General features: G+C 38.3%; 1 protein-coding gene across 1 annotated transcript in view; it reads right to left on the bottom strand.

The window, feature by feature from the left end:
* DNAH6 (dynein axonemal heavy chain 6) overlaps positions 1-23,581 on the bottom strand; it is a 257,043-nt gene that overhangs the window by 131,068 nt on the left and 102,394 nt on the right. The window contains exons 36-41 of the mRNA XM_063458711.1: positions 21,494-21,676; positions 17,423-17,566; positions 16,661-16,882; positions 15,037-15,184; positions 7,925-8,082; positions 4,504-4,635 (exon numbers count right to left, since the gene is read on the bottom strand). Of these exons, the coding sequence (XP_063314781.1) occupies positions 4,504-4,635; positions 7,925-8,082; positions 15,037-15,184; positions 16,661-16,882; positions 17,423-17,566; positions 21,494-21,676 (987 nt within the window). The remainder of the gene's footprint in view (positions 1-4,503; positions 4,636-7,924; positions 8,083-15,036; positions 15,185-16,660; positions 16,883-17,422; positions 17,567-21,493; positions 21,677-23,581) is intronic.

The following is a 23,581-nucleotide window of genomic DNA, read 5'->3' as shown; positions in this document are numbered from 1 at the left end:
GCTGTAACAGTGGATGAAAAAGCAAATATTTTGACAAGGAATATGCCCCTGATATGGAACAACACTCAACTCTACATTCTTACTTAATAAAGGATTTTAAAACTTCTATTCCCGTTTATACAATTAGTTTAAGGAATATGGTTAATCCTGAACTACCATTGTAAAAACAGTGTATACAAGTGAAGTGTACCACTGTCAATCGCATGTGATGCCATCTAGATGAAGATTAGATTAAATACCTTGTTAATCATGGGATTGAGTATTTATATTTAAACATGTCTGTCTGTCTGCCTGCCTATCTCTAGACATTGTTAACGAAACACCAGAATTGAGTATATGTCACATTATACAGCTGTACAACAAATTAAGGGGAAAATACCCACAGCAGCCTTGAAACAGAATACCAAAAAAACTAAAAAAAAAGGCAACTTTATCACAATTTCCATTTTCACACCAACATTGCTGTCGACAACTTTTGAAATGGCATGTTGTTTTTTTTACTGCAGTTTTACAATACACTGACTAGCCACAACATTAAAACCACCTGCCTAATATCATGTAGGTGCCCCTTGTGCTGCCAAAACAGCTCTGATGCGTGGAGGAATGGACTCCACAAGACCTCTGAACGTTTCCTGTAGCATCTTGCACATATTGATATTAGCAGCAGATCACCATTGCCATAAAGGGGTGTATATGGTCTACAACAATCTCTAGGTAGGTGGTACATGTCAAAGTAACATCCACATTAATGCCAAGATTTCCCCATAACACTGCCTCCTTTGGCCTGCCTTCTCCCTTCTCCTGCTGCATTTTCTTCTTCAGGAAAACAACGCATACTCACTTGGCCATCCACCTGATCTAAAATAAAACAGGATTCATCACACCAGGCAACCTTCCTCAATTGCTCCATGGTCCAGTTCTGACGCTCACGTTCCCATTGGAGGAGAACAGCAAAAACTGTGATGCACTGTGTGTTCTGACACCTTTCTATCATGGTCAACATTAAGTTTTTCATTAATTTAATCTACAGTAGCTCTTCTGTGTTATTGGACCAGACAGGCTAGTTGATGTATCAATGAGCCTTGGGAGCTCATAACCCTGGCTCCAGTTCCCCGGTTGTCCTTTCTTGCACTACTTTTAGTAGGTACTAACCACTGCATACTGGGAATACACCACGAGACTTGCCGTGTTGGAGAAGCTCTGAGCTTGTCATCTAGCCATCACTATTTGGCTCTTGTAAAAGTCATTCAGATCTTTTCGCTTGTGCAGTTTTCCTGTTTACAATACATGAAATTCAAAAACTAACTGTTCACGTACTGCATAATATATCCAAAATCTTGACAGGCTGTAGTGGTTATGATGCTTGGAGTAACCATTGAAGCCTTAACCTGAATGGATGGGGGATCAAGGGCTAACTGTACTGTACTCTATACATCGGGAAAAACCTACTTTGGATAACAGTCCCAGAAAAAGGTTTAGAGACTAGCAAAAGCCCCATTCTGACTCAGTCCCCAAGTATTTCACCGAGTGCCTATTAATGATAATAGGTCCCTAAATAAGTCCTTTAACTGCAGGAGCTAGTCAGCTGACAGATTAGGGACTTGACAAGTTATGCCTTAGAAGGGAGATGCTGTGCGTACAACTCACTGACTAGACAGTGTGTTGTGGCAGATGGCAATGTTTTTCAGATTCCCAGGTATTGAGGTATGTCTGGGGTTGTTAACTTTTGTTATTAAGCATTTTTTTTTTTTTACCAATGGGGTTGTTTACATAAAGCCTATCCAAGTCTGTAGACTCTGTAGCTGTTTAGTTTCATTTCTAATTTTCTCTGAATTTTGTTACAATTTATTAAATCGCTTAGAATTCTTCATTTTTGTTTTTGTGCCCTAAGAGTCATTTTGCAATATACATCAAATTTTAAGAAAGACAACAGAATTATATATTTCTGGGGCGAGGGGACTTTTAAAATTCTTGAGAAAACTGGTAGATTTTACTATAAAGAAAGATAATTTAAATACATCTGATCTACATAGCATAATTTTACTGTCACCTTAAAGAGGCTTGTGTAAATTCTAACCCTATGTGTCTGACTACATCTCCATTGTAGTGGTGGTAGTCATGTTAATTTTCAGTGCCTTTTCAGTAGACAATTTCAACATACTATAACTTTAACAGCAGTATCAGATTCTCTAACCCCCATTGGCCCAGGGGACCTGAGCAGGAACTAATAAATAAGTGGACTGGAATCACTAAGCAAGAAGACTGGATCCTCTATTCTGCCAAATTCAGTTTCGGCTGTGATTAAGTCTCAGATCAGCTTGATTCTCAGAGCAGCACTCAAGAATTCATGTTTCTTTAAATAGGTGAGTTCTCTCCTTGTGTTATCTCCTTGCCCAATGTAATTTTTCCAAAGAAAATTAACTCAAGATTCCTGCTTTTTTCTTCATGAACACAAGTCTTCCATTCCCCTTATTCATTTTGTAGCCCACCACAGTTCCTTAATATCCTAGAGTAAAACTGGTGTTCCAGTTTGGGAAAGCTAATTCATTTTTTGAATGGCTGCAAGTTAATTTTACTGTATTAGTAATATTGCAAATTTTTAGGACAATATAAATTTGAATGTTGGGATTTTAGTATTCTTAACGTTGTGCGTATATCTCTCTGTCTGGCTACATAAGCAAAAAGACAGACTGAAATATTTATTTGCAAGTTGTGCCCCATATTTACATTTTACAATTTATGATGCACAACTATATTATATACAGATCAGCTTTTCTCTGTGAACCGAACCAAAACTTCTGGGAAATTGAATTTTTAAAAAGTGTTCATTTGTGTAAGAAGACGATATATAGTCCAGGAATGGGTTTTTAATGTTTTCTGTTTCAGCAAGGCAATGTGATTTTTTTAAATCTATTTATTTTTCATGTAAGTCTTTTCAGCCATACCTTTAGATACTATTTTCAAAAGTGTTATGTGTCTATCACAAGCTTGAACCCTAAGATTAAATCCCAGATAAGTTAACGTCACATAGATATACAAATAAATATATATATATATATATATATATATATGTGTGTGTATATATATATATATATATATATATATATATATATATATATATAAAAGGAACACTATAGGGTTAGGAACACAAACATGTATACTGTTAAAACCACCATCTAGCCCACATACCCCCCCTCACCCTGTTACCTCCCTAGATATAGTAACATCTTAATTTTATTTCAGTCTGCTGCTGCTTGCTCTGTCCCTGATCTGCCGGCTTGGTTGACATCATCAGAAGTTTTTATCTCAGCCAATCACAAAGCTCTCCCTTATGAAAGCATTGGTTTGGCTGAGAATGTCAAGGAGGCAGTTCAGGGGCAGAGTCAGCACAAGCCAAACACAGCCCTAGTCAATTAGCTTCTCCTCATAGAGATGCATTGAATCAATGCATCTCTATGAGGAAATTCAGTGTCTCCATGCAGAAGGTGGAGACACTGAATGGCAGTACTGCACAATGTGCAGCACTGCCCCAGGAAGGACCTATAGGAACTATCTGAGGAGTGGCGAGTGGAGGTATCCTTAGGCTGTAATGTTAACACTGCATTCTCTCTGAAAAAACAGTGCTTACTGCAAAAAGCCTGTAGGGAATGATTATACTCACCAGAACAAATACTATAAGCTGTGATTGGTCTGGTGACTATAGTGTCCCTTTAAGTAAAGTAGGATGTTAAACTCAGTTGCTCTTATATACCTATATTTTGCTTATATAACTTTTCATATCAATTCTACACATTAATATGAACAAGAAACATTTGGTGACTGGACAGATTCAGACAGAGTGAGAAGTATTGGTCAGGACACTGTGGGTGGAAGTCAGAGAGGACCTAAGGGTAGGGAAAAAGTAAGTGTAATTAGATTGGTTTCTGTAAGAGTTTATAAACACATGTGAGGGAAATAGCTGAATTAATACAAGGTAAGATATTGTTCCAGAAGGGAGCTGAGATTGAGTCTGTGCATAACTGAGAACATGCAAATGGAAGAAAATCTTATAGAAAATCTTCTATATAAAAAAAGGTTTGTTTATTTTTAAAGTATTCAAACAAGGCTAACGGTCGTGTATTATTCCATAGGTCTTATGAAATACATTAATAGATATTTCTCTACATCTTTCCATAACAACTCCTGATCTATATCAGAATGTGCACTGGACTGGCCCACTTGCAGTCAGTATAAATAACTAATATAGGACATTTGTCAAGCTTTTAGAGGCTAAATGTTTCGACATTTTAAGGTATGTATAATATTTGTGTAGCCTTTGTTCGTGTTCTTTACAGTTTATTTAATCAATGGAAATGTTCTACCAAATTTGATTTAGTTGCTAAAATACAGCCACTGCTCAAATGCTTTCTCCTTTGGAAAATGAAATCAAACTGTGTCATTTTAAGAATACATGCAATTGATGTAATGTATATTCCTTCTGGTCATGTTGAAGGAGCAACTGACCTGAAAAATCTGTTTAAGGCTTTGCTCGGAGGGCGTTGGCAGGCACAGCATGCTGAAGTGTCTTATAAAGCGTGGAGTTACTAGATTGCGGCCCCCACCAGGAGGTGCACAGGCAGCTGCAATGGTTACATCCTGAGGGAGAAAATAAACAAAAAAAACAACTCATGCATATTTGTGTCAAATAGAAGTGAGTGGCACAAGTTCTCTGCCAAAAATAGGTTATGATACAAACACGTAATAGAACGAATTCAAAAGTAATTGTATAAATAGCTGTCCTTTCCAAACACAACTCGTTCTGAAAGCTATGAACACTCAAATTAGCATGATAGATGGACAGCTAGAAACAATAGTTTGACAAAAATAATAAGTAAAACTGAAAATGGCACTGATATGTGCCCAGAGCTATTTAAATAGATAACTAATTCAGCGGTCAGTTTGATACCCAATTTAGTTATCCAGTTACATAGCTCTTGGCATATTTACAATAGCTTTATGGTATATATTATTATTATTATTAATATAAGCATTTATAAAACACCAACTTATTCCACAGCGCTTTACTATTTTAATGTGGGGTTAAAACAAAAAATCACAAAAAAAAATTAACAAGTGTTAACAGAAAACAAGATATTATTGAGAAGTCCTATAGAATGTAAGCTTGTCTGAGCAGGGTCCTCTTCAACCTATTGTTCCCGTAAGTTTATTTCTAATTGTCCTATTTACAGGGAGTGCAGAATTATTAGGCAAGTTGTATTTTTGAGGATTAATTTTATTATTGAACAACAACCATGTTCTCAATGAACCCAAAAAACTCATTAATATCAAAGCTGAATAGTTTTGGAAGTAGTTTTTAGTTTGTTTTTAGTTATAGCTATTTTAGGGGGATATCTGTGTGTGCAGGTGACTATTACTGTGCATAATTATTAGGCAACTTAACAAAAAACAAATATATACCCATTTCAATTATTTATTTTTTACCAGTGAAACCAATATAACATCTCAACATTCACAAATATACATTTCTGACATTCAAAAACAAAACAAAAATAAATCAGTGACCAATATAGCCACCTTTCTTTGCAAGGACACTCAAAAGCCTGCCATCCATGGATTCTGTCAGTGTTTTGATCTGTTCACCATCAACATTGCGTGCAGCAGCAACCACAGCCTCCCAGACACTGTTCAGAGAGGTGTACTGTTTTCCCTCCTTGTAAATCTCACAGTTGATGATGGACCACAGGTTCTCAATGGGGTTCAGATCAGGTGAACAAGGAGGCCATGTCATTAGATTTTCTTCTTGTATACCCTTTCTTGCCAGCCACGCTGTGGAGTACTTGGACGCGTGTGATGGAGCATTGTCCTGCATGAAAATCATGTTTTTCTTGAAGGATGCAGACTTCTTCCTGTACCACTGCTTGAAGAAGGTGTCTTCCAGAAACTGGCAGTAGGACTGGGAGTTGAGCTTGACTCCATCCTCAACCCGAAAAGGCCCCACAAGCTCATCTTTGATGATACCAGCCCAAACCAGTACTCCACCTCCACCTTGCTGGCGTCTGAGTCGGACTGGAGCTCTCTGCCCTTTACCAATCCAGCCACGGGCCCATCCATCTGGCCCATCAAGACTCACTCTCATTTCATCAGTCCATAAAACCTTAGAAAAATCAGTCTTGAGATATTTCTTGGCCCAGTCTTGACGTTTCAGCTTGTGTGTCTTGTTCAGTGGTGGTCATCTTTCAGCCTTTCTTACCTTGGCCATGTCTCTGAGTATTGCACACCTTGTGCTTTTGGGCACTCCAGTGATGTTGCAGCTCTGAAATATGGCCAAACTGGTGGCCAAGTGGCATCTTGGCAGCTGCACGCTTGACTTTTCTCAGTTCATGGGCAGTTATTTTGCGCCTTGGTTTCTCCACACGCTTCTTGCGACTCTGTTGACTATTTTGAATGAAACGATTGATTGTTCGATGATCACGCTTCAGAAGCTTTGCAATTTTAAGAGTGCTGCATCCCTCTGCAAGATATCTCACTATTTTTGACTTTTCTGAGCCTGTCAAGTCCTTCTTTTGACCCATTTTGCCAAAGGAAAGGAAGTTGCCTAATAATTATGCACACCTGATATAGGGTGTTGATGTCATTAGACCACACCCCTTCTCATTACAGAGATGCACATCACCTAATATGCTTAATTGGTAGTAGGCTTTCGAGCCTATACAGCTTGGAGTAAGACAACATGCATAAAGAGGATGACGTGGTCAAAATACTCATTTGCCTAATAATTCTGCACTCCCTGTATAGTTAAATCCTCTCTCATCATATTGTAAAGCGCTACGGAATCTGTTGGCGCTATATAAATGGCAATAATAAATAAATAAGTCTGCTCCATGGAGCTTGCAATTTAGAGGAGTGAGGACTTTATTTACATGTGTACGTGTCTGAGTATGAGTGAGTATACTATATGTGTGTGTGCGTGTATGGTTTACTGTATGTATATTTTTATCTTTCCATCTATCTATCTATCTCTCTCTATATATATATATGTATATATATATTACAAAGATTTCTTGGCACTCACCTTGCTAGCACTATATCCAAATTCCAAATCCTGCGTTGAAATAAATATGATTAACAAAAGGGAGCGCTCAAAGGTCTTTTTTTCTGGTGATTCCTTTATTCAAAGTGCATACTTACAGTTCAATGTAGATCAATGTTACTGACCCCTTTAGGTCTTTTTCAAGGTCAGAAGGGGGTCAAAACATTGATCTACATTGAACTGTAAGTATGCACTTTGAATAAAGGAATCACCAGAAAAAAAGACCTTTGAGCGCTCCCTTTTGTTAATCATATATATATGTAGATGCATACATACATATATATATATCCAAGCCAGTGCAATGTTAAGCAGATAATCCACTAACAAAAAGAACGGCGCTCCAGGGATTTTCCTTCAAAACTGTAATGCTGCAAACTTGTTTATAAATCGATATTTCAATTTGACAAGGCATAATTTTCACCAGGTCCTGATAAAAGTTTGCCTTGCCAAACTGAAATGTTAACGTAATAAACAAGATTGCAGTATTACATTTTAAAGCAAAGTCCCTGGAGTGCCATTCTGTAAATATATATATATATATATAAATATAGGTGTGTGTGCATATATATGTATATAATCATAATAATCCACCAGGAAGGATAATATGAAAATGTACTTCAAAACTAGCACAAAAAAAAATATATAATATTGAATCCATCTAATGATTGGTAAAAGGTAAAAGCTCCCAATGTTATTTATGAGTTTCTTTAAGTATTTTAGTGTTTTTTTGTTTGTTGTTTTTTCTTGTATGAAATGTATTGAAAATATAGCAATATTCACTAGATATAAAAGTCTGTCTGCATATAAACTGGGAAATAAATTCTATGTAAGCACCTGTATCTCTTTCCAAAAAATTTTTTCTCTGTCATAAAATCCTTTGAAATCTTGATACTGGCGGAGCAATTCAATGGGAGGCTGAGAACCATATCGATCTAATTTTGGCATGTTCAAGTCATCAACAAAAATGACTACTCTTTTATTACCAGGAGCACCTGTGCGATACAAAGTAAGAAAGATGGGTTATTTTTCCAGTGAAGCCAGAATGCTGAACAACTATCACAAATGAATTGCTACTTGCAGAAACGTTGGTAGGAAATGCTGGCATGTTCGTGAGGCTCTCACTACTCCTGCAGTGAGAAATGCTCAGTTTCTATTGAAATAAGTAGAGTAGACCAAGTTAAGGTCACTTCTATTGATTACACAAGAAAATGAAAGCCTCACACTATAAAAGCAGCAAGTGACATACATATGCTTAACTTAAAGTATCATTTTTTTAATACAATTATTATTCTAATTACACAAACATATATCGAATGCCTCTCTGTGTTCCTCTGCTTCTTTGATCTTTCTCCATCTTCCTTTCCTGTACATCCTTTCTCATATGTGCTTTTCTGTTGCATACTTAGAATTTATTTAGAATATGTATTTGTTCTGGAGGTCTCGTCAAATGTCTAATTAAAACTCATTCTGTTACAAGGTGACAGTATTTGATAGGTGGGAAATATGTGTTTCCTTTAGGATGTGCAGTACAGCATGTGAATAGTCAAAATAATTTAAGATATTAAAAATGCTTTGGACAAAATGTTTAGATATGTTTCATCATGTGCAAGTTTATGCAGGCTTACTGTGTGTGCTTTAATTTTTTTTCTTCTTTGGGCAAATTATAGTTTTTTTATTGTTGCACTTTATGTATATTAGCAACAAGCCATAACTTTTCTGAGATTCCACCCTCCTTTCAGTTTATAATTGCTTTAAAATGCCAGAATGTTTGAAACAAGTATGTTATGCAAGGCATTTAAGCACTAATATTATATTCGTGAATATAAATGTATAAATGCATCCCTTTAGACTAGGCTGAAACTTTGAAATTTGATTTATTTTTCTGCTTTCATTCTACTGACAGTTTTTACCTACGTAATAGGTACATTTAGTTACATGATACAAAGTACAAAATGATATTTGTCTTTAATGCAAACCAAGTTGAACATTCATGTCTAACGATATTCCATAGAAATAACAAATGTTTGTCAAAATAGAAGCTTCTACTGCCATCTAATGGACAACCTAGATCTAGCATTGGGTTTTTATGATCAATACATAAACATTTTCTTTCTTCACATTTTTGTGTACTTGAGCGCAGTGGTTACACATTAAATCATTTTGGTAAGACATGGATTTTTGTTACTTATTATATACTGAAAAGGAAAAAGAAAGAGAGAGCCTGGAAGCTAGAACGGGGCACTTGTAGGCAAGGGGTTAACCCTCAGGGTACTACGGATGTAGTAAACACAGAAAAGAGAGAGGATACCAAGTGCCCTATGGTGACTAAATACCTGACTGATAATAAAGCCCTTAATGCATAAATGTAGCCACCTTCAGTGTAACGTAATGAAATAAATGAATTAATATATAACTTTTAATAATTGTTAAAAAGATCGATCAAAGGTGGAAACCGCCACCCCTGATGTACTAAAAGAGGAGCTGTTGGTAGTTATCAGTCTCCTCAGAGAAGAAAATACCCTCTATTCATGCACACAACTGAAATTTGGTCCAATCAGGTCCCGAGTATAGCACTATCGGATAATGATTGATACTGTCTAGATACAATTGGTGAATGTGCATATATCGAAAGTTTGATGGTTCATACTTCGAGTGCTTTGCACATCATATAGTCAACCAAACTTAGAGGAGACACCTAAGATACAATTGGTGAATGTGCATATGTCGAAAGTTAGATGGTTCATACTTTAAATGCTTAGCACATAATATAGTTCACCAAACCTGAAGGAGACACCTTGTATAAGCAGTGTTTGCCGAATATGTCAGTCTCTCAGGCAAACTAATCCTGCCCATGCGTCGAAAAGTAAACCTATAGGGTCATGCAGATGGTTAACCCAGCTTTTCGTAGTAGAAAGCCACACATCATCTTATGATTGTTAGTGAAAATATATAACTCAAAGTAACAGAGTCTAAGTGTGGATGTTAGGGTGCGTTTAGGCAATATAGATGGTGCCTGGTGGAAACCCTCTATGTTCCATGTGTGTTAATCATAAGCAGCGGAATAATTAGTTACTGCCACTGTCTACCTTAGAGATACAAGGTTGTGCTAAAGCCGACAGTAGGGCCAAAGGCTGAGATTTATAGACTAGGGATCATGAATGATCTTAAATGAACATACCCAAATTGTATACAGCGTGTCAGTATGCTTCACAGGAGGGTATATCCGTAGTGTGCTATTTCTGGTGGAATATATGGGTGGTCATAGTTGTCGTGCCACTAGGGTACAGGAGGAACTGTTCATAAGTTTTCAGTGTGCTCCATGTACTACTTCAGTTTGTGCAAGAAAAAAAGAAATATATTTCTTGCTCAAAGTACTAGGGAGCCTGAATGGCGCCCAGTACTCACAGTTGGATACACAGTATCTATGTACCATGTGAGGTCACGATAGAAACAGTTACCAACAATAAAACAATATGGATACAATTGTAAGTGCATAAATGATAGGGTAAATACTCGTGTATAAAAATTCAAACAGCCGAGTGAGTGAGATAAGGACAAAATATTGAACCGGTAAGGTAACCTGTTACTGGATCAGTGCTACGGCTAATGCATAGCCGTGACAATTATATCAAGGGTTAAAGTCCCAATATCACCCAGTCTGGAAGTTCTTTCGAAGATAAACATGCCATTAACCCGTGGTGCTGAAGGGGAAGGTATTGCAGTAAATGGCAGCGGCAAGTGATCTTCGAGGAGCCCCTGACGCGCGCGTTTCGCCCGCAGCTCATCAGAGGGGTACTGAAGTGCGGGAGGTGAACCGATATTTAAAGGTAAGTGAAAGAAATTCATTGGTCTAGTTCCTAATTACATCATGCATAGTTGGCCAATCCTGATCTAACTACGGAGAGCTGTAGAGGAAATGATTCGGCTACAGGAAAAATCAATTGAGTGTCGGGTTTGTAAGCCAATTAACCCCTTGAGAGGAAAAAAGGCGATAGTAAGGAACTGGCATGTTTCAGAAAATTAGAACGATCAGACCTCAGAAGTAATAGATGGAGTGATCCGATTACCAAGTGACTTAATAATATATAGAGTTTCTAGGACAATGAACCCCTTACGAGGAGATCAGTCATGGAGACTGAGAGCTACATAAAGTAAACCAAGTCTGATTACAAAGTAACTCGATGGTATATGGAATTTCAAAAGTAATTAACCCCTTATGAGGAGATCAGTCGTGAAGACTAAGAGCTGGATTGAATGAGCCCGATCTATAGTTTGTTAAGGTAATATATACGTCTGAACATACCACAAGGTGGCTAGTTCCATCGATCTGGTAACAAAAATGTTGAACTGGCATACAATGATAATGAATCAAATGAAATAAAAAATAGAATAAATTGAATAAATAAATAATTAGAACCCTGAGGAGACTAATGCCATGGGCATGAAAAAATGGCGCCCTCTAGAATCATTTTGTGGTCCATGTGTATAGGAAGTAGTCTTGTGGATCACTAAGCTGAAGAATGCGACCCAGGGCTCTGATAGCATCAATGGGAGTCCATATATGCTCCCCTGTTGGGGGGCAGAGCTTCTGGATGGAGCTTACAGCAGGGTACTCAGTGTGTGAGTTTCATCATGATGTTGGCAAAAAACAGAGTTTGCTGAATTGGACTGACAGCAGGGTTTGACATAGTAGATCTAAGCATGGTTTTGTGAAAAACCCGTGGCTCTTTTAATGGATGAACGGAGTAAAATTAAATTCTTCATTCAAACCTCCTGGGTTTAGAGTTCTGAACTCATAGATCCATTTGGATTCTTTTTGAAGGAGGATAAGATTGAAATTCCCCTTTCTAGAGTTCAGTGTGATTTTCTCCAGGGCTTGAAAGAGCAAATGTTTCGGGTTACCATCATGGACCTGGCGAACATGGTTCGCGACTGGGGTACTCATATTGGGATTAGTGACTGAATTGACATGCTGGAGAATGCGTCTCCTGAATTCTTGATACGTTTTCCCAATATATTGGGTGCCACATGAACAGGTTATTAGATATATGACACGGGTGGTGCTACAGTTGATAAACTGTTTTACTTTATATTCTTTCAAAGTTTGACTGCATCTCACTACTTTGGAGGCTTTGACGAATTGGCAAGCCTTACAGTGACCACATTTGTGGGTCCCCACTGGAGCTGTCAGCCAATTTTTTGAAGGGTTACTTCTTTCTAGGTGGCTGTGTACCAATAGGTCTCTTAGATTCCTCGATCTGCGTGCCGTGATGTTGGGATAAGGAACTAAGTTAGTCTCTAGATCTTTATCATATTGCAGAATGGGCCAGTGTCGGGTAAAGATGTCTTTAATAGGTTGCCAATTACTGTCAAACGTCCCAATGCATCTAATTGTTTTGTCCGTGGAAATTGGTCTAGTTGACCTGAGACTCGTGCTTCTATCCTGCGTGAGAGCTCTTTGAAAGGCTTTTTTCAGAATCCGATTAGGATATCCTTTGTTTTTAAACCTAATTCGAAGTTTGTTGGCTTCTAGCCTGAAGGACTCTTCACTGGAGCAGTTTCTCCTAGCCCGCAGATACTGGCCGTATGGAATCCCAGCCTTGAGTCGGTGCGGGTGGAAACTGTGCCAATGTAGGAGGCTGTTCGATGCAGTGCTTTTTCTGAAGAGCTCCGTGTCCACTGACCCATCTAAATGGAGTAAAAGTTGAAGATCAAGAAATTCCAACTGTGTTTCATGGATTACAGACGTTAATTTGAGTCCAATTTGGTTGTTATTTAACTCATTCACCATGTTCGTAAAAGTTGGAATAGAGCCGGTCCAGAACAGCAGGACATCATCGATATACCTGAACCATTTGTGAATGTATTGTTGGTATTGGCCGATGTCTTTAAGTATTGTCTCTTCCCACCACCCTAGATATAAGTTGGCATAGCTAGGAGCACAAGCAGTGCCCATCGCAGTGCCAACTAGTTGCAAATAGTAGGTATTGTCAAAAACAAAATAATTGTGGGTTAAGATGAACTCCAGGATTTCAAGTATAAAGTTGATTTGGTCAGAGTTGAACTTGTTGGATTTTTGTAAAAAATAAGATGTGGCCTGCAACCCAATTGTGTGTGGAATATTGTTGTATAATGATGCAACATCCAAGCTTGCCAGTAGGGTGTAAGGAGGGACAACCAGTTTTTCCAACATGAGTAGAGCTTGCTTGGTGTCTTGGATGTGAGATTCCAGATTGGTAACGAAGGGATGCAGTAATTTCTCAATAAATTTACTGGCTTTCTCGGTCAAGGAGTTGTTCCCGGAAATAATTGGTCTCCCCGGAGGGTTGGTGAGACATTTGTGGACCTTCGGGAGGCAATAAAAAGTTGGTATAGTCGGATGATTGTTGGGAATCATGTATTGGAATTCTTCATTAGTGATTATATTCATCTCTTGTGCTTTTATAAGTCTAGTTCTTAATTCTTTAAGGTATTCACTGGTTGGATCCTGCAAGAGTGGTCTGTACTGATTGGTATCTTTAAGATGTTCCATACACATACCCAGATATTTTGCTTGGTCCATTAGCACTATATTTCCTCCCTTGTCAGACGGTTTTATGATTAAATCCTTGTTATCGATAAGTTCCCTCAAAGCTTCCCGTTCTAGTCTGGTCAGGTTGTCTCTAACGTTGTCAGGTGATGGGAGTGATTCTACACATTTGGTCGTCATCTGGACAAACAAGTCCACACTCGATACTTCTTTGAAGTTAGGGGTATGCCAGCTCAAAGGTTTGCAGTTCGTGAGAGGCTGTTTGTCCTCTTGTTCTTCGAGGAGGGACACCATCGTTTTGAGGTCTTGATATTCATCGTAGGTAAGGCCCAGCTCTTTGGCTAATTTCATATCTTTTCTTTTATGAGTGACGGTCAGGGCTAATTTCCGTCCAAAAAGGTTGGTGTCTTTCACCCAATCAAATTTGTTAGTATTAGGGGATGGAACAAAGGACAATCCTTTGTTAAGTAAGGTTTTGTGCTTATTTTCTAAATTAAACGTGGATAGGTTTATAATTAGATTCTCATCCATTGTGTCATGAATCATTGATTCTTGTAGTTCTCTTTGTTTATTTTGTACCCCCATCTTTTCCTGTCTCTGAGTTTGCCCCGTTGGGGTTGGGGCCAGTCCTGATCTAAAAAAGATGCTCCTGTTTGGGAAGATGTAAATGGGGTAGGAGTGTTGCTGACAGTATCTAAGGTCTGAGAAGATTGTATGTCTGGAAACAATACCGTTCTGTCAGCTGATTTCAAGATGCTTTTCTTTTGTGGGTAATTGTAGCTTGTTCTCGTTTTGCTTCTTCCTCGTCTTTGGGAGCCAGTATCTGAGTTAGACCAATCACTATCGTCAGATGTCGAGTTATTTTTGCTACTAAATCTTTTCCTATAGTTATATCTTGGCCTAAAGATAGTACCCTCCTTGAAATCTTTGTGATCGCGTTGGTATTTCAAGTGTTTTTTTTCCCTTAGATGTTTCTTAAAACTATCCAGGTTGTTGTTTAGTTTCGTCTCCATAGATTTGAAATCAGAATGATTATGGAATGTTTTAATATTGTTGACTTCAGTTTGAAGGTTATTATATACTGAATACGGTAATTTAAGATCTGGACCGAACTGTTTAACAAATGCTGTAGGTCAATTCATTAAAGGGCTGGCATTTTATGTGCAATACTTAAAATTGAGTTTATATAATTTATTTAAATGGAAAGTATAGCAATGTTTAAATGATAAACATTTTCTGTGTGTTTTTATAGGCATGAGTAACAGTAAAGTGAAGACACTGAATGCCTTTAGCTCTTTAATTAAAAATTAACGACCATGTGAGTTTTTTGAGAAAGTATTTTAAGCTAGTTAAAATCTTCATTGACTGTAAGTAAACACTGTATCATGTGCAGCAATTTTACACTAATACACATTACCTAGAATGGTTTTTCTTTTCTTTTCCAATTTAGACTCAATTATTTCTTGCGTCCGTGCAGAGGATGTCTGGGCAGAAAAGTTTATGTAGACAGGGACATAGCCAGCTTCTTCTTGTATTCTACTGAGTAATCCTCGAGCTACTACAGACTTAGATCAAATCAAGATATAATTAATATGATGAAGACAAGACATAAGCGACATAATAATCATCTGTTGACAATTCACAAGCTGATCAAAGTTGATGTCCCAGTGCCAAAGAACTGTGCTTAATTTTAAAGAACACTCCAAGAACACCCAGACACTAATGTAACTTTAATTTGATAGCTTTATTAATATTGTGTTTGTTGCATGCTCAAATCATTATAGTTTTTGCACAAATGTGGAATGCTGCACTATAAGTCTACCTCTCTAGTCACATTCCCTAACCTCAGAAAAGCCTACCATATGAATTGCATGTATACAGCTCAGCACTGAGTGATATGAACTAGAAAGTAATCTGCATTAGAATGAGAGGACAACCAGGTGGATATATAATACGGATATCACTACCTCTTTGTCTGTAGTTTCCCTGATTGTCTAAAGCCAGGTTGTGATTACAAGTAGCTCACTCAGTACTGTTGAGGGATGAGCTATCTGTATAAAATGACAAAGAAGTATTTATGGCATATAAGAAAGGCCAAAAAACTTACCTGCAATCCTAAACTGGGACAGTTTTCTTGCAGCAGCTCCTCCTTTTGTGAAATCATTAGTACTAAAGATTTTCAACCAATCTCATAGAGAAGCACTGGAGATATAGGGTGCATGTGTGGCAATTACTGTGCTCTGCAAATCCAGTGCTTGTCTAAGAGAAGCATTAAATCTAGTGACTTTTTTGTGAGAAGCATATTCTGAGCGTTATGACACTAAAGGTGAAGATCCTCAGGAATCAAAGGACTAAATGAGTAAGTACCTCTAATGGCTGTCAGTCTGAGTAGTGTTTGTGGTGCTTAGAATGTTCATTTAGCTGGTTATACATTTAGCTGATTAAGTATTATGTTTCTAATCAATGTTTTCACTTCTTTATTAAAATAGTTATATACTGGTTATTCAATTAAAATAAAATGATCTTGTTTAAAAATAAACTCTGTTAAGCACAACAGTTCAAAACATAATTATTCCAATTGAAAAGAAGAACATATGGGAACTTAAAAATGTAAAGTAAAACTTTCTTGACTTAACTGTCATGTGAAATTGCTGACAATTGTACTGTAGTCCGGTACATCTGGTACATGTTCCAGAATAACAAAATAATGTTCCAGAATAAAAAAAAAAAAATGCTTGAAAATATTAACATGTACACAGGCTATTGCATATTTTACGCACTTACTTGAAATATTCATAAACCTTTTGGTTATAAAACCAGCACTAATAGAAATCCTTCCAAACATACATGCAAGCAGTGATGTCAACAATGACATAAGAGCAAGAAAATTACCAATATAGACTTTTCAAAATGATCCCTAAATCCACCAATTCATCCTAAGATACAGAGACAGGATTTTTAACCCTTGGCTTTGAGATCAATCATGCAAGTTCATTGAATGGCATTTGTTTACATTTACATTTGTTTACAAGAGCATCTACCTTGCCAACTCCAGTGATTCCAGTAAAGAGCACTGAGTGCCGCACCGCAAGCAGTTTTTCCATCAGGTATCCATATCGTACAGTGTCAACTGTAGGAACAAGCATTTCGAAAAATGGAATGTTCTTGTTGTACTTGAAAGAAGGAATTATTCGTTCCCAGGGATCTAAACGCTTGCTGTTGTAATCTATATACATGCTCCACAGGTCTCCAGATGTTGGCAGCTGTCACATTAAAATACATTTGAAATGTTGATTGTCATTGTTTGCTATTTGCACGTTTACATACCTCCCAAAATTTTAAATGGCTACAGAGGGACACTTTTAATTTAGAGTGTGGGGACGAGTGGGTGACCTATTTAGGGGAATTCATGACTTACTAATAACTAGTATAGCCAAAACATAAAATGTAATTAAGACCAGGCAAATATATCGTATTTACACAAATTTATTTCGAAACAGATTTTTTTGTAGTTTAAAGACATTTTGCATGAGTTTTATTGTTCTCATGATAATTTAAATGAAGTTATCATACATTTTGCCAAAGGTTTGGAAGATCCAAAAGGAAACCTCCTGTTTAATAACGTGGCAATCTAGTAAAGCAAGAAACTTTACACTGAAAAGAGGAACTCATAAAATATAGTATGTACCGTATATATTTTGAATATTAGAAATCTTGGAAATGCCCCATTATAAAAACTAACTTTCCACATTGCCTCTACTTAAAACTATGCTTATAACGTGCAATCAACATTTATGTCTTACCTTAGCTTCAGGGTTGTCTTCAAACTGTTTTCTGATAAATGTATCAAAGGCATCCCAATGATTTTCTGTCAGATTTCCACCCACTGACCAGAGGTAGCAGAAAACAAATGTCTGACAGATGAGGCTATTTAATTTTGCTTGATCCTAAGAACAGTAAGCACATGATAATAAGAGCAAATTATTTCCTTTGCTGCTTTGGAATAAAAAAAAACAAAAAAACAGCCAAGCATCTACTTCTCTGTCTCTCATATTGACCTTGTTTTTTTTATTTTTTTATTTATTCTTTATTTTGTGATGATAACATTATCACATGTGTTCGGCATTACAACATAAGAATAACATAGATCAAAGTATACATTTTAACACATATATGGGAGCTACCCAATTAACATTTTTGAAGCCTATTTAACTCTCTCTCGCCCATTCTAGGGTGGGTGTCAATAATGTGCTGGAGGCCGCATACATGCAGCAGTAAGTGCCCATAGGTTTAGTAGCAAGATGCTGCGTTTAGAATAGACAGAAGGCACATCAGGGTGGATAATTAACTGGTATTGGACCTTCGGTAGCTGCGCTCTGTGTAAGCGTTGTGCCATTGCTGGGTAGGAAGGCCTAGGTCACTTGTTGAGTGTGTGGAGAAAGGCGATAATAAACTGAAAAACTGCCTTTCACACTCAAAATTAGGAGGGGTGGAGAGTAACTTAACGTGGGAAACTAATTGGCGGCTTGTGGAGCCAGTGGGGAATGATTATAAAAACAGTATAGGGAACATTTAGAACTCCTGCTGACTGCAACAGGTAAAGGTATAGGAAACTTGCACAGCTGCAGCCGTATCACGTAGGTGGGGCGGCAGTTTTCGGGACCTCTCCTCTGGGCACAAAGGGGGTAATGTCTGCGACAGTCCAAGATGGATGAGCTGTCTCCTGTGCCATCAGCGCTGGTAGGTCAAGTGACTGAAGGAAGGCCGGTATTTCAGAAGTGTGTGATAGCTTGTATGTCTTGCCAGACTTGTCCACCTGTAGTTGGTGTGGGCCCCACTTGTAGGGATTGGCTTGCTCACAGAGTAGCTGAGTAACCTGCCGGAAGTACTTCCTCCACAGTATGGTGTGTCTTGAGAATTCTCTGTAGAATGTCAATTGCGCCCTTCAAACGGCACTGTGGGAGAGCCTCTTGCGGCCCCCATTAGTATACCCCGGTCAGAGTCCCGTACAAATTTTATCAGTACGTCACAAGCTACTTCTCGGGGCACTGTAGTTGCCCTGATGAGTCTGAAGCAAGAGTCAATCATCACTTGTTTGGCTTGCTGTGGTGTCAGTAAGGTGGCTATGAGCCTTCAGCAAAAATGTGTCAGTTCAGTGCCAGAGATTGTCTCTGGTACTCATTGGACCCTCAGGTTTCATGCCTTATTCCTATCTTCCATGCTGGCCAGTTGTGCCTGCTTGTCGGCATATTGCTTGCGTAGGGAGCTCAGTACAGCGTCAGTGGCATTTTGCGCTAGTCTGATGCCCCCCATTATTTATTATTATTGATTTATTATTGCCATTTATATAGCGCCAACAGATTCCGTAGCGCTTACCCATGCCCTCCTCTACCGCTGCCACCCTGTTGGTAAGTGTGGCAACATCCTCCCTCACCAGTGCCATGTCCACTTGGAACAAGGACTTAACGTCCTTCCTCAATGCTTTAATGATGGCCTTGGTGGAGGGTGCAGAGTCCCTGGAGACCCTGGGGTGTCTGTCGCGTCCCGTTCAGAGTTTTAGGCTCAGCATAGATGCTGTCCTTGTCCGAGGACTGCGAGGTATAGGCTTCAGGCGCCATCTTGGGGATTTCAGGCCACAGAGAAAAGCCCCTATATCTCCAGAACCCGATCCTGGATCCTCTCGCTCTTTTTTGCTCTTCTTCCCCATGATGCAGGGAGCCCGGATATCATCTTTGAAGCCCAGTGGGACAGTGTATTGAGGCTCCATATGGATGATTCCGGGTTAACGCTCTGAGCTGCAGCGATGTGCGGCTGACTTGCTCCGTCCCCCATATTGACCTTTTTATATGCATTATAAAGGTAATTTCCCCGTTAAAGCTCACATGTGTTTAAATGTCTTTGAGTTTTAAGTTATTTGGATCATCAAGAACTAACAAAAACAGTAGAGCAGAATCTAATAAAACATATATTGCTAAATATTTTTTTTTAGAAATCTGAAAAACAACCCAAGTTAAATAGTAAGCAGACACTGTGACTAAAAGAGAATTCAGATTGGTGGGCATAGTAATACCAAATATATATAATTCCACATAATCAAACATGAATCTCGTATTCAAGAATGCAATTAAATACAGGGCAATGTAAAGTAAGTGTTTTTTGCACAAACCACATTTTGAGGAGTAGCTGTCTACTCGGCAGGAAGTTATGACATATTGGTAGAGGTTCTAAACACTATGGTTCATGGCAACCATCAGTTAAAGGACCACTCTAGTGCCAGGAAAGCATACTAGTTTTCCTGGCACTAGAGTGCCCTGAGGGTGCCCCCACCCTCAGGGACCCCCTCCCGCCCGGCTCTGGAAAGGGGAAAGGGGTTAAATCTTACCTTTTTCCAGCGCTGGGCGGAGAGATCTCCTCCTGCTCTCCTCCTCCGATCCGCCTCTTCTCCTCCCCGTCGGCTGAATGCGCACGCGCGGCAAGAGCTGCGCGCGCATTCAGCCGGTCACATAGGAAAGCATTCATAATGCTTTCCTATGGACGCTGGCGTGCTCTCACTGTGAAAATCACAGTGAGAAGCACGCAAGCGCCTCTAGCGGCTGTCAATGAGACAGCCACTAGAGGACATAGGGGGAAGGCTTAACCCATTCATAAACATAGCAGTTTCTCTGAAACTGCTATGTTTATGAAAAAATGGGTTAACCCTAGAAGGACCTGGCACCCAGACCACCTCATTAAGCTGAAGTGGTCTGGGTGCCTAGAGTGGTCCTTTAAATGTGCTCAATGAACTCCGATGGAGGGTGACTCATTCCTATCTGTTTACCTATTGGTTCTCTAAGGTGGATAATTGTCCTTGTGATCCTGCTGATCAGATGTATAACCCTATATACCCATAGTCACTATGTAATAGCCCTTTCTTAACTGGAAAGGATTCACATATTAATTATAAGACAGAAGTCCACCCTGAACATCATGATCATCAAACTCATTTGTACTCTTGAATAAATTAGTAAGATGAGTTGTGGGTTATAGTATTTGATCTACACATAAGAATTCCAGGATTTTGTATTGAACGCTGACCATTGCAATCAATGGAACTAGTCTGCCAATCCTGATGAAAAATATTTAAATGACTAAAAATATTTAAATTACTAACTCTCTTTTATCAGCCTTATCATCATTTTTTACATGATTCCTCAGTATGTAATTGTAAGTGATATTAGGAAAAACAATGTGTTTATCTGAATCTTTGTCAAGCTTGGTAGGTCGAAACGTTGCTGTCTGTTTTTTTACAATAAATCTGCCTGCGGCTTTCACACTTTGAGTGCCTGGAAATCTTTTTTGCTGCCATAAACACAATTCTAGCATAACAAAGAAGGGGAAAAATAACTAAAGAAAGAAAGCCCTCCGCGAGGCATCTGTTAAAGATCTACATTGAGTGCCTGGAAATTTTTTTTGCTGCCTTAACGTGTTGAGGTTGCTGGTCCTACTCCGGGGCACCTATGGCCTCTGGGGGTGAGTGCGGTTCCTGTGATCAATTTTGCTATATAGAATTGTGTTTATTACTTTTTTAGGGAAAGTTGTCCTTGTCTTGATAAAAATCTAGTTGGTTACGCTCTGTCAATTTACCTTTTAACGTATTTGAAGGAACAGTCCTAAATAAACATTAGGCCAAGTTCTTCTAAAAAAAAAAAATGAACTAAAAATATCATCATGTCTCAGCAAGACGCACAGCCCATACACCTCTTCTGTCACAAGCAAGCTCATCTATTAGAAAATAGATTGGATACTAAAATCTGCTACATAAAAAAAATGGTTACAATTCTTGTGGTATGGAAGTCTACTGTGAAAGAAATGAAATATTATTAAGGACAAAATACCATTTTTAAGTCCGGTCCTCCTTTTCCAAGCAGCAGTGATTCTAATAAACAGCACAGGGTTGTAACTTTACTGATGTCCACTTGAGAGATGGCTTGTGTACATTTTCTAGAGACAAATCTTAGACCTTCTTCAACATGGCGTTGAAACATATCCAGTATGTACTGCTTAGTTTCAGCATTGATCTGGAATTAAAAACACATTTACAATGAAATGCAGTTAGATTCTATTATCATAAATTAATTTTCAAAGAAATCTTTTATCATAGCAACTAGTTGCTGCTTTGTCCAGTAGTATCGGACCAACTTTGTCCTCAGTGCTAAGCTAAGATCACTACATGCAGTTTTATATTACTAACTTTTCTATAAAGTAAACACAGAAATCTTTAACCCCTTAAGGACAGAGCTTCAGAAGCTTGTCTTTCACTTAATGACAACGGCATTTTTTGCATTTTTTGCTATTTGCGTTCAACTGCAATTTGCTTTTTACTTATTCATTGCACCGACACATATTATATACCGTTTTTTAAAGGACAGAAAGGGCTTTAATTTGATGTAACACATATATATATAAATGCTTATTTATTATTAAAAAAATACAGAAATATGCAAAAAAATGAATTTTTGTGTGTTTTTTTTACAGTTTTTGCAATAATAATGTGTACATAATTAGTGCAGGTTAAGGAAAGTAATTAAAAATAAATTCATTTAGTTGTTCTGAATTACAGAATATATAATGTGTCTGGGATTTTCAGTTTTTTTTTGGTAGTTACAGGTCACAAACAGGGCCGCCACCAGAAATTTTGGGGCCCCTAACTCAGCTCAGGGTCTGGGCCCCCTGGGGCCCGCCTCCAAATACCGCTCACTGGGTCCACACACAGACACAAACGCACACACTGATACATACTAACAGACACACATACTGAAACAGACATACACGCATACAGGCATACATACTGACACACACATACTGAGACATACACACAGGCATACATAGTGACAGACAGACACACATACATACAGACACCGACATACATACATACATACACACACACACACACACACACACATTCATACATACAGACACTGACATCCATACACACATACATTCATAATGGCATACAGACATACAGACTGACATACATGCATATATACAGACATACTGACAGACATACTGACAGACATACATGCATACAGACATCCATACACACATACACACAGACCTACGTTCATAATAATATGCAGACATACATTCATACTGACATACAGACATACATATATACATATATAATGACATACAGACATACATATACACATACATAGACATACATACATGCATACAGACATACATGTATGCATACAGACATACACAAACATACATAGACAGACATACATACGTAGACATACATGCATGCAGTCAGACAGACATAGACATACACACAGACATGCATCCAGACATACATACATACATTCATACAGACATATACATACATACAGACAGACATACATACATAGACATACACACAGACATACATACATACACACATAGACATACGGACAGACATAAATGCATGCAGACAGACATACATACACAGACAGACATACATACATACACATACATGCATCCAGACACACAGACATACATGCATACAGACAGACATACACGCATACAGACAGACATACACGCATACAGACAGACAGACAGACAGAGACATACAGACAGACATGCATGCATCCAGACAGACATACATACATAGACATACATGCATACAGACATGCAGACATACACGCATACAGACAGACATAGACACACAGACAGACATGCATGCATCCAGACAGACATACATACATAGACATACATGCATACAGACATACACATACAGACAGACAGACATACATGCATACAGACAGACATACATACACAGACATGCATACAGAAACACATGCATACATACATACAGACATACACATACATGCATACAGACACACAGACATACATACACATGCATACAGACAGACATACACATACATGCATACAGACAGACATACACAAACATGCATACAGACACACAGATAGACAGACAGACACAC

Source organism: Pelobates fuscus, chromosome 6, assembly GCF_036172605.1.
Source record: "Pelobates fuscus isolate aPelFus1 chromosome 6, aPelFus1.pri, whole genome shotgun sequence".
NCBI lineage: Eukaryota > Metazoa > Chordata > Amphibia > Anura > Pelobatidae > Pelobates > Pelobates fuscus.
Note: the sequence above shows the minus strand (reverse complement) of the source record. Positions and strands in the feature narration are given on the sequence as shown.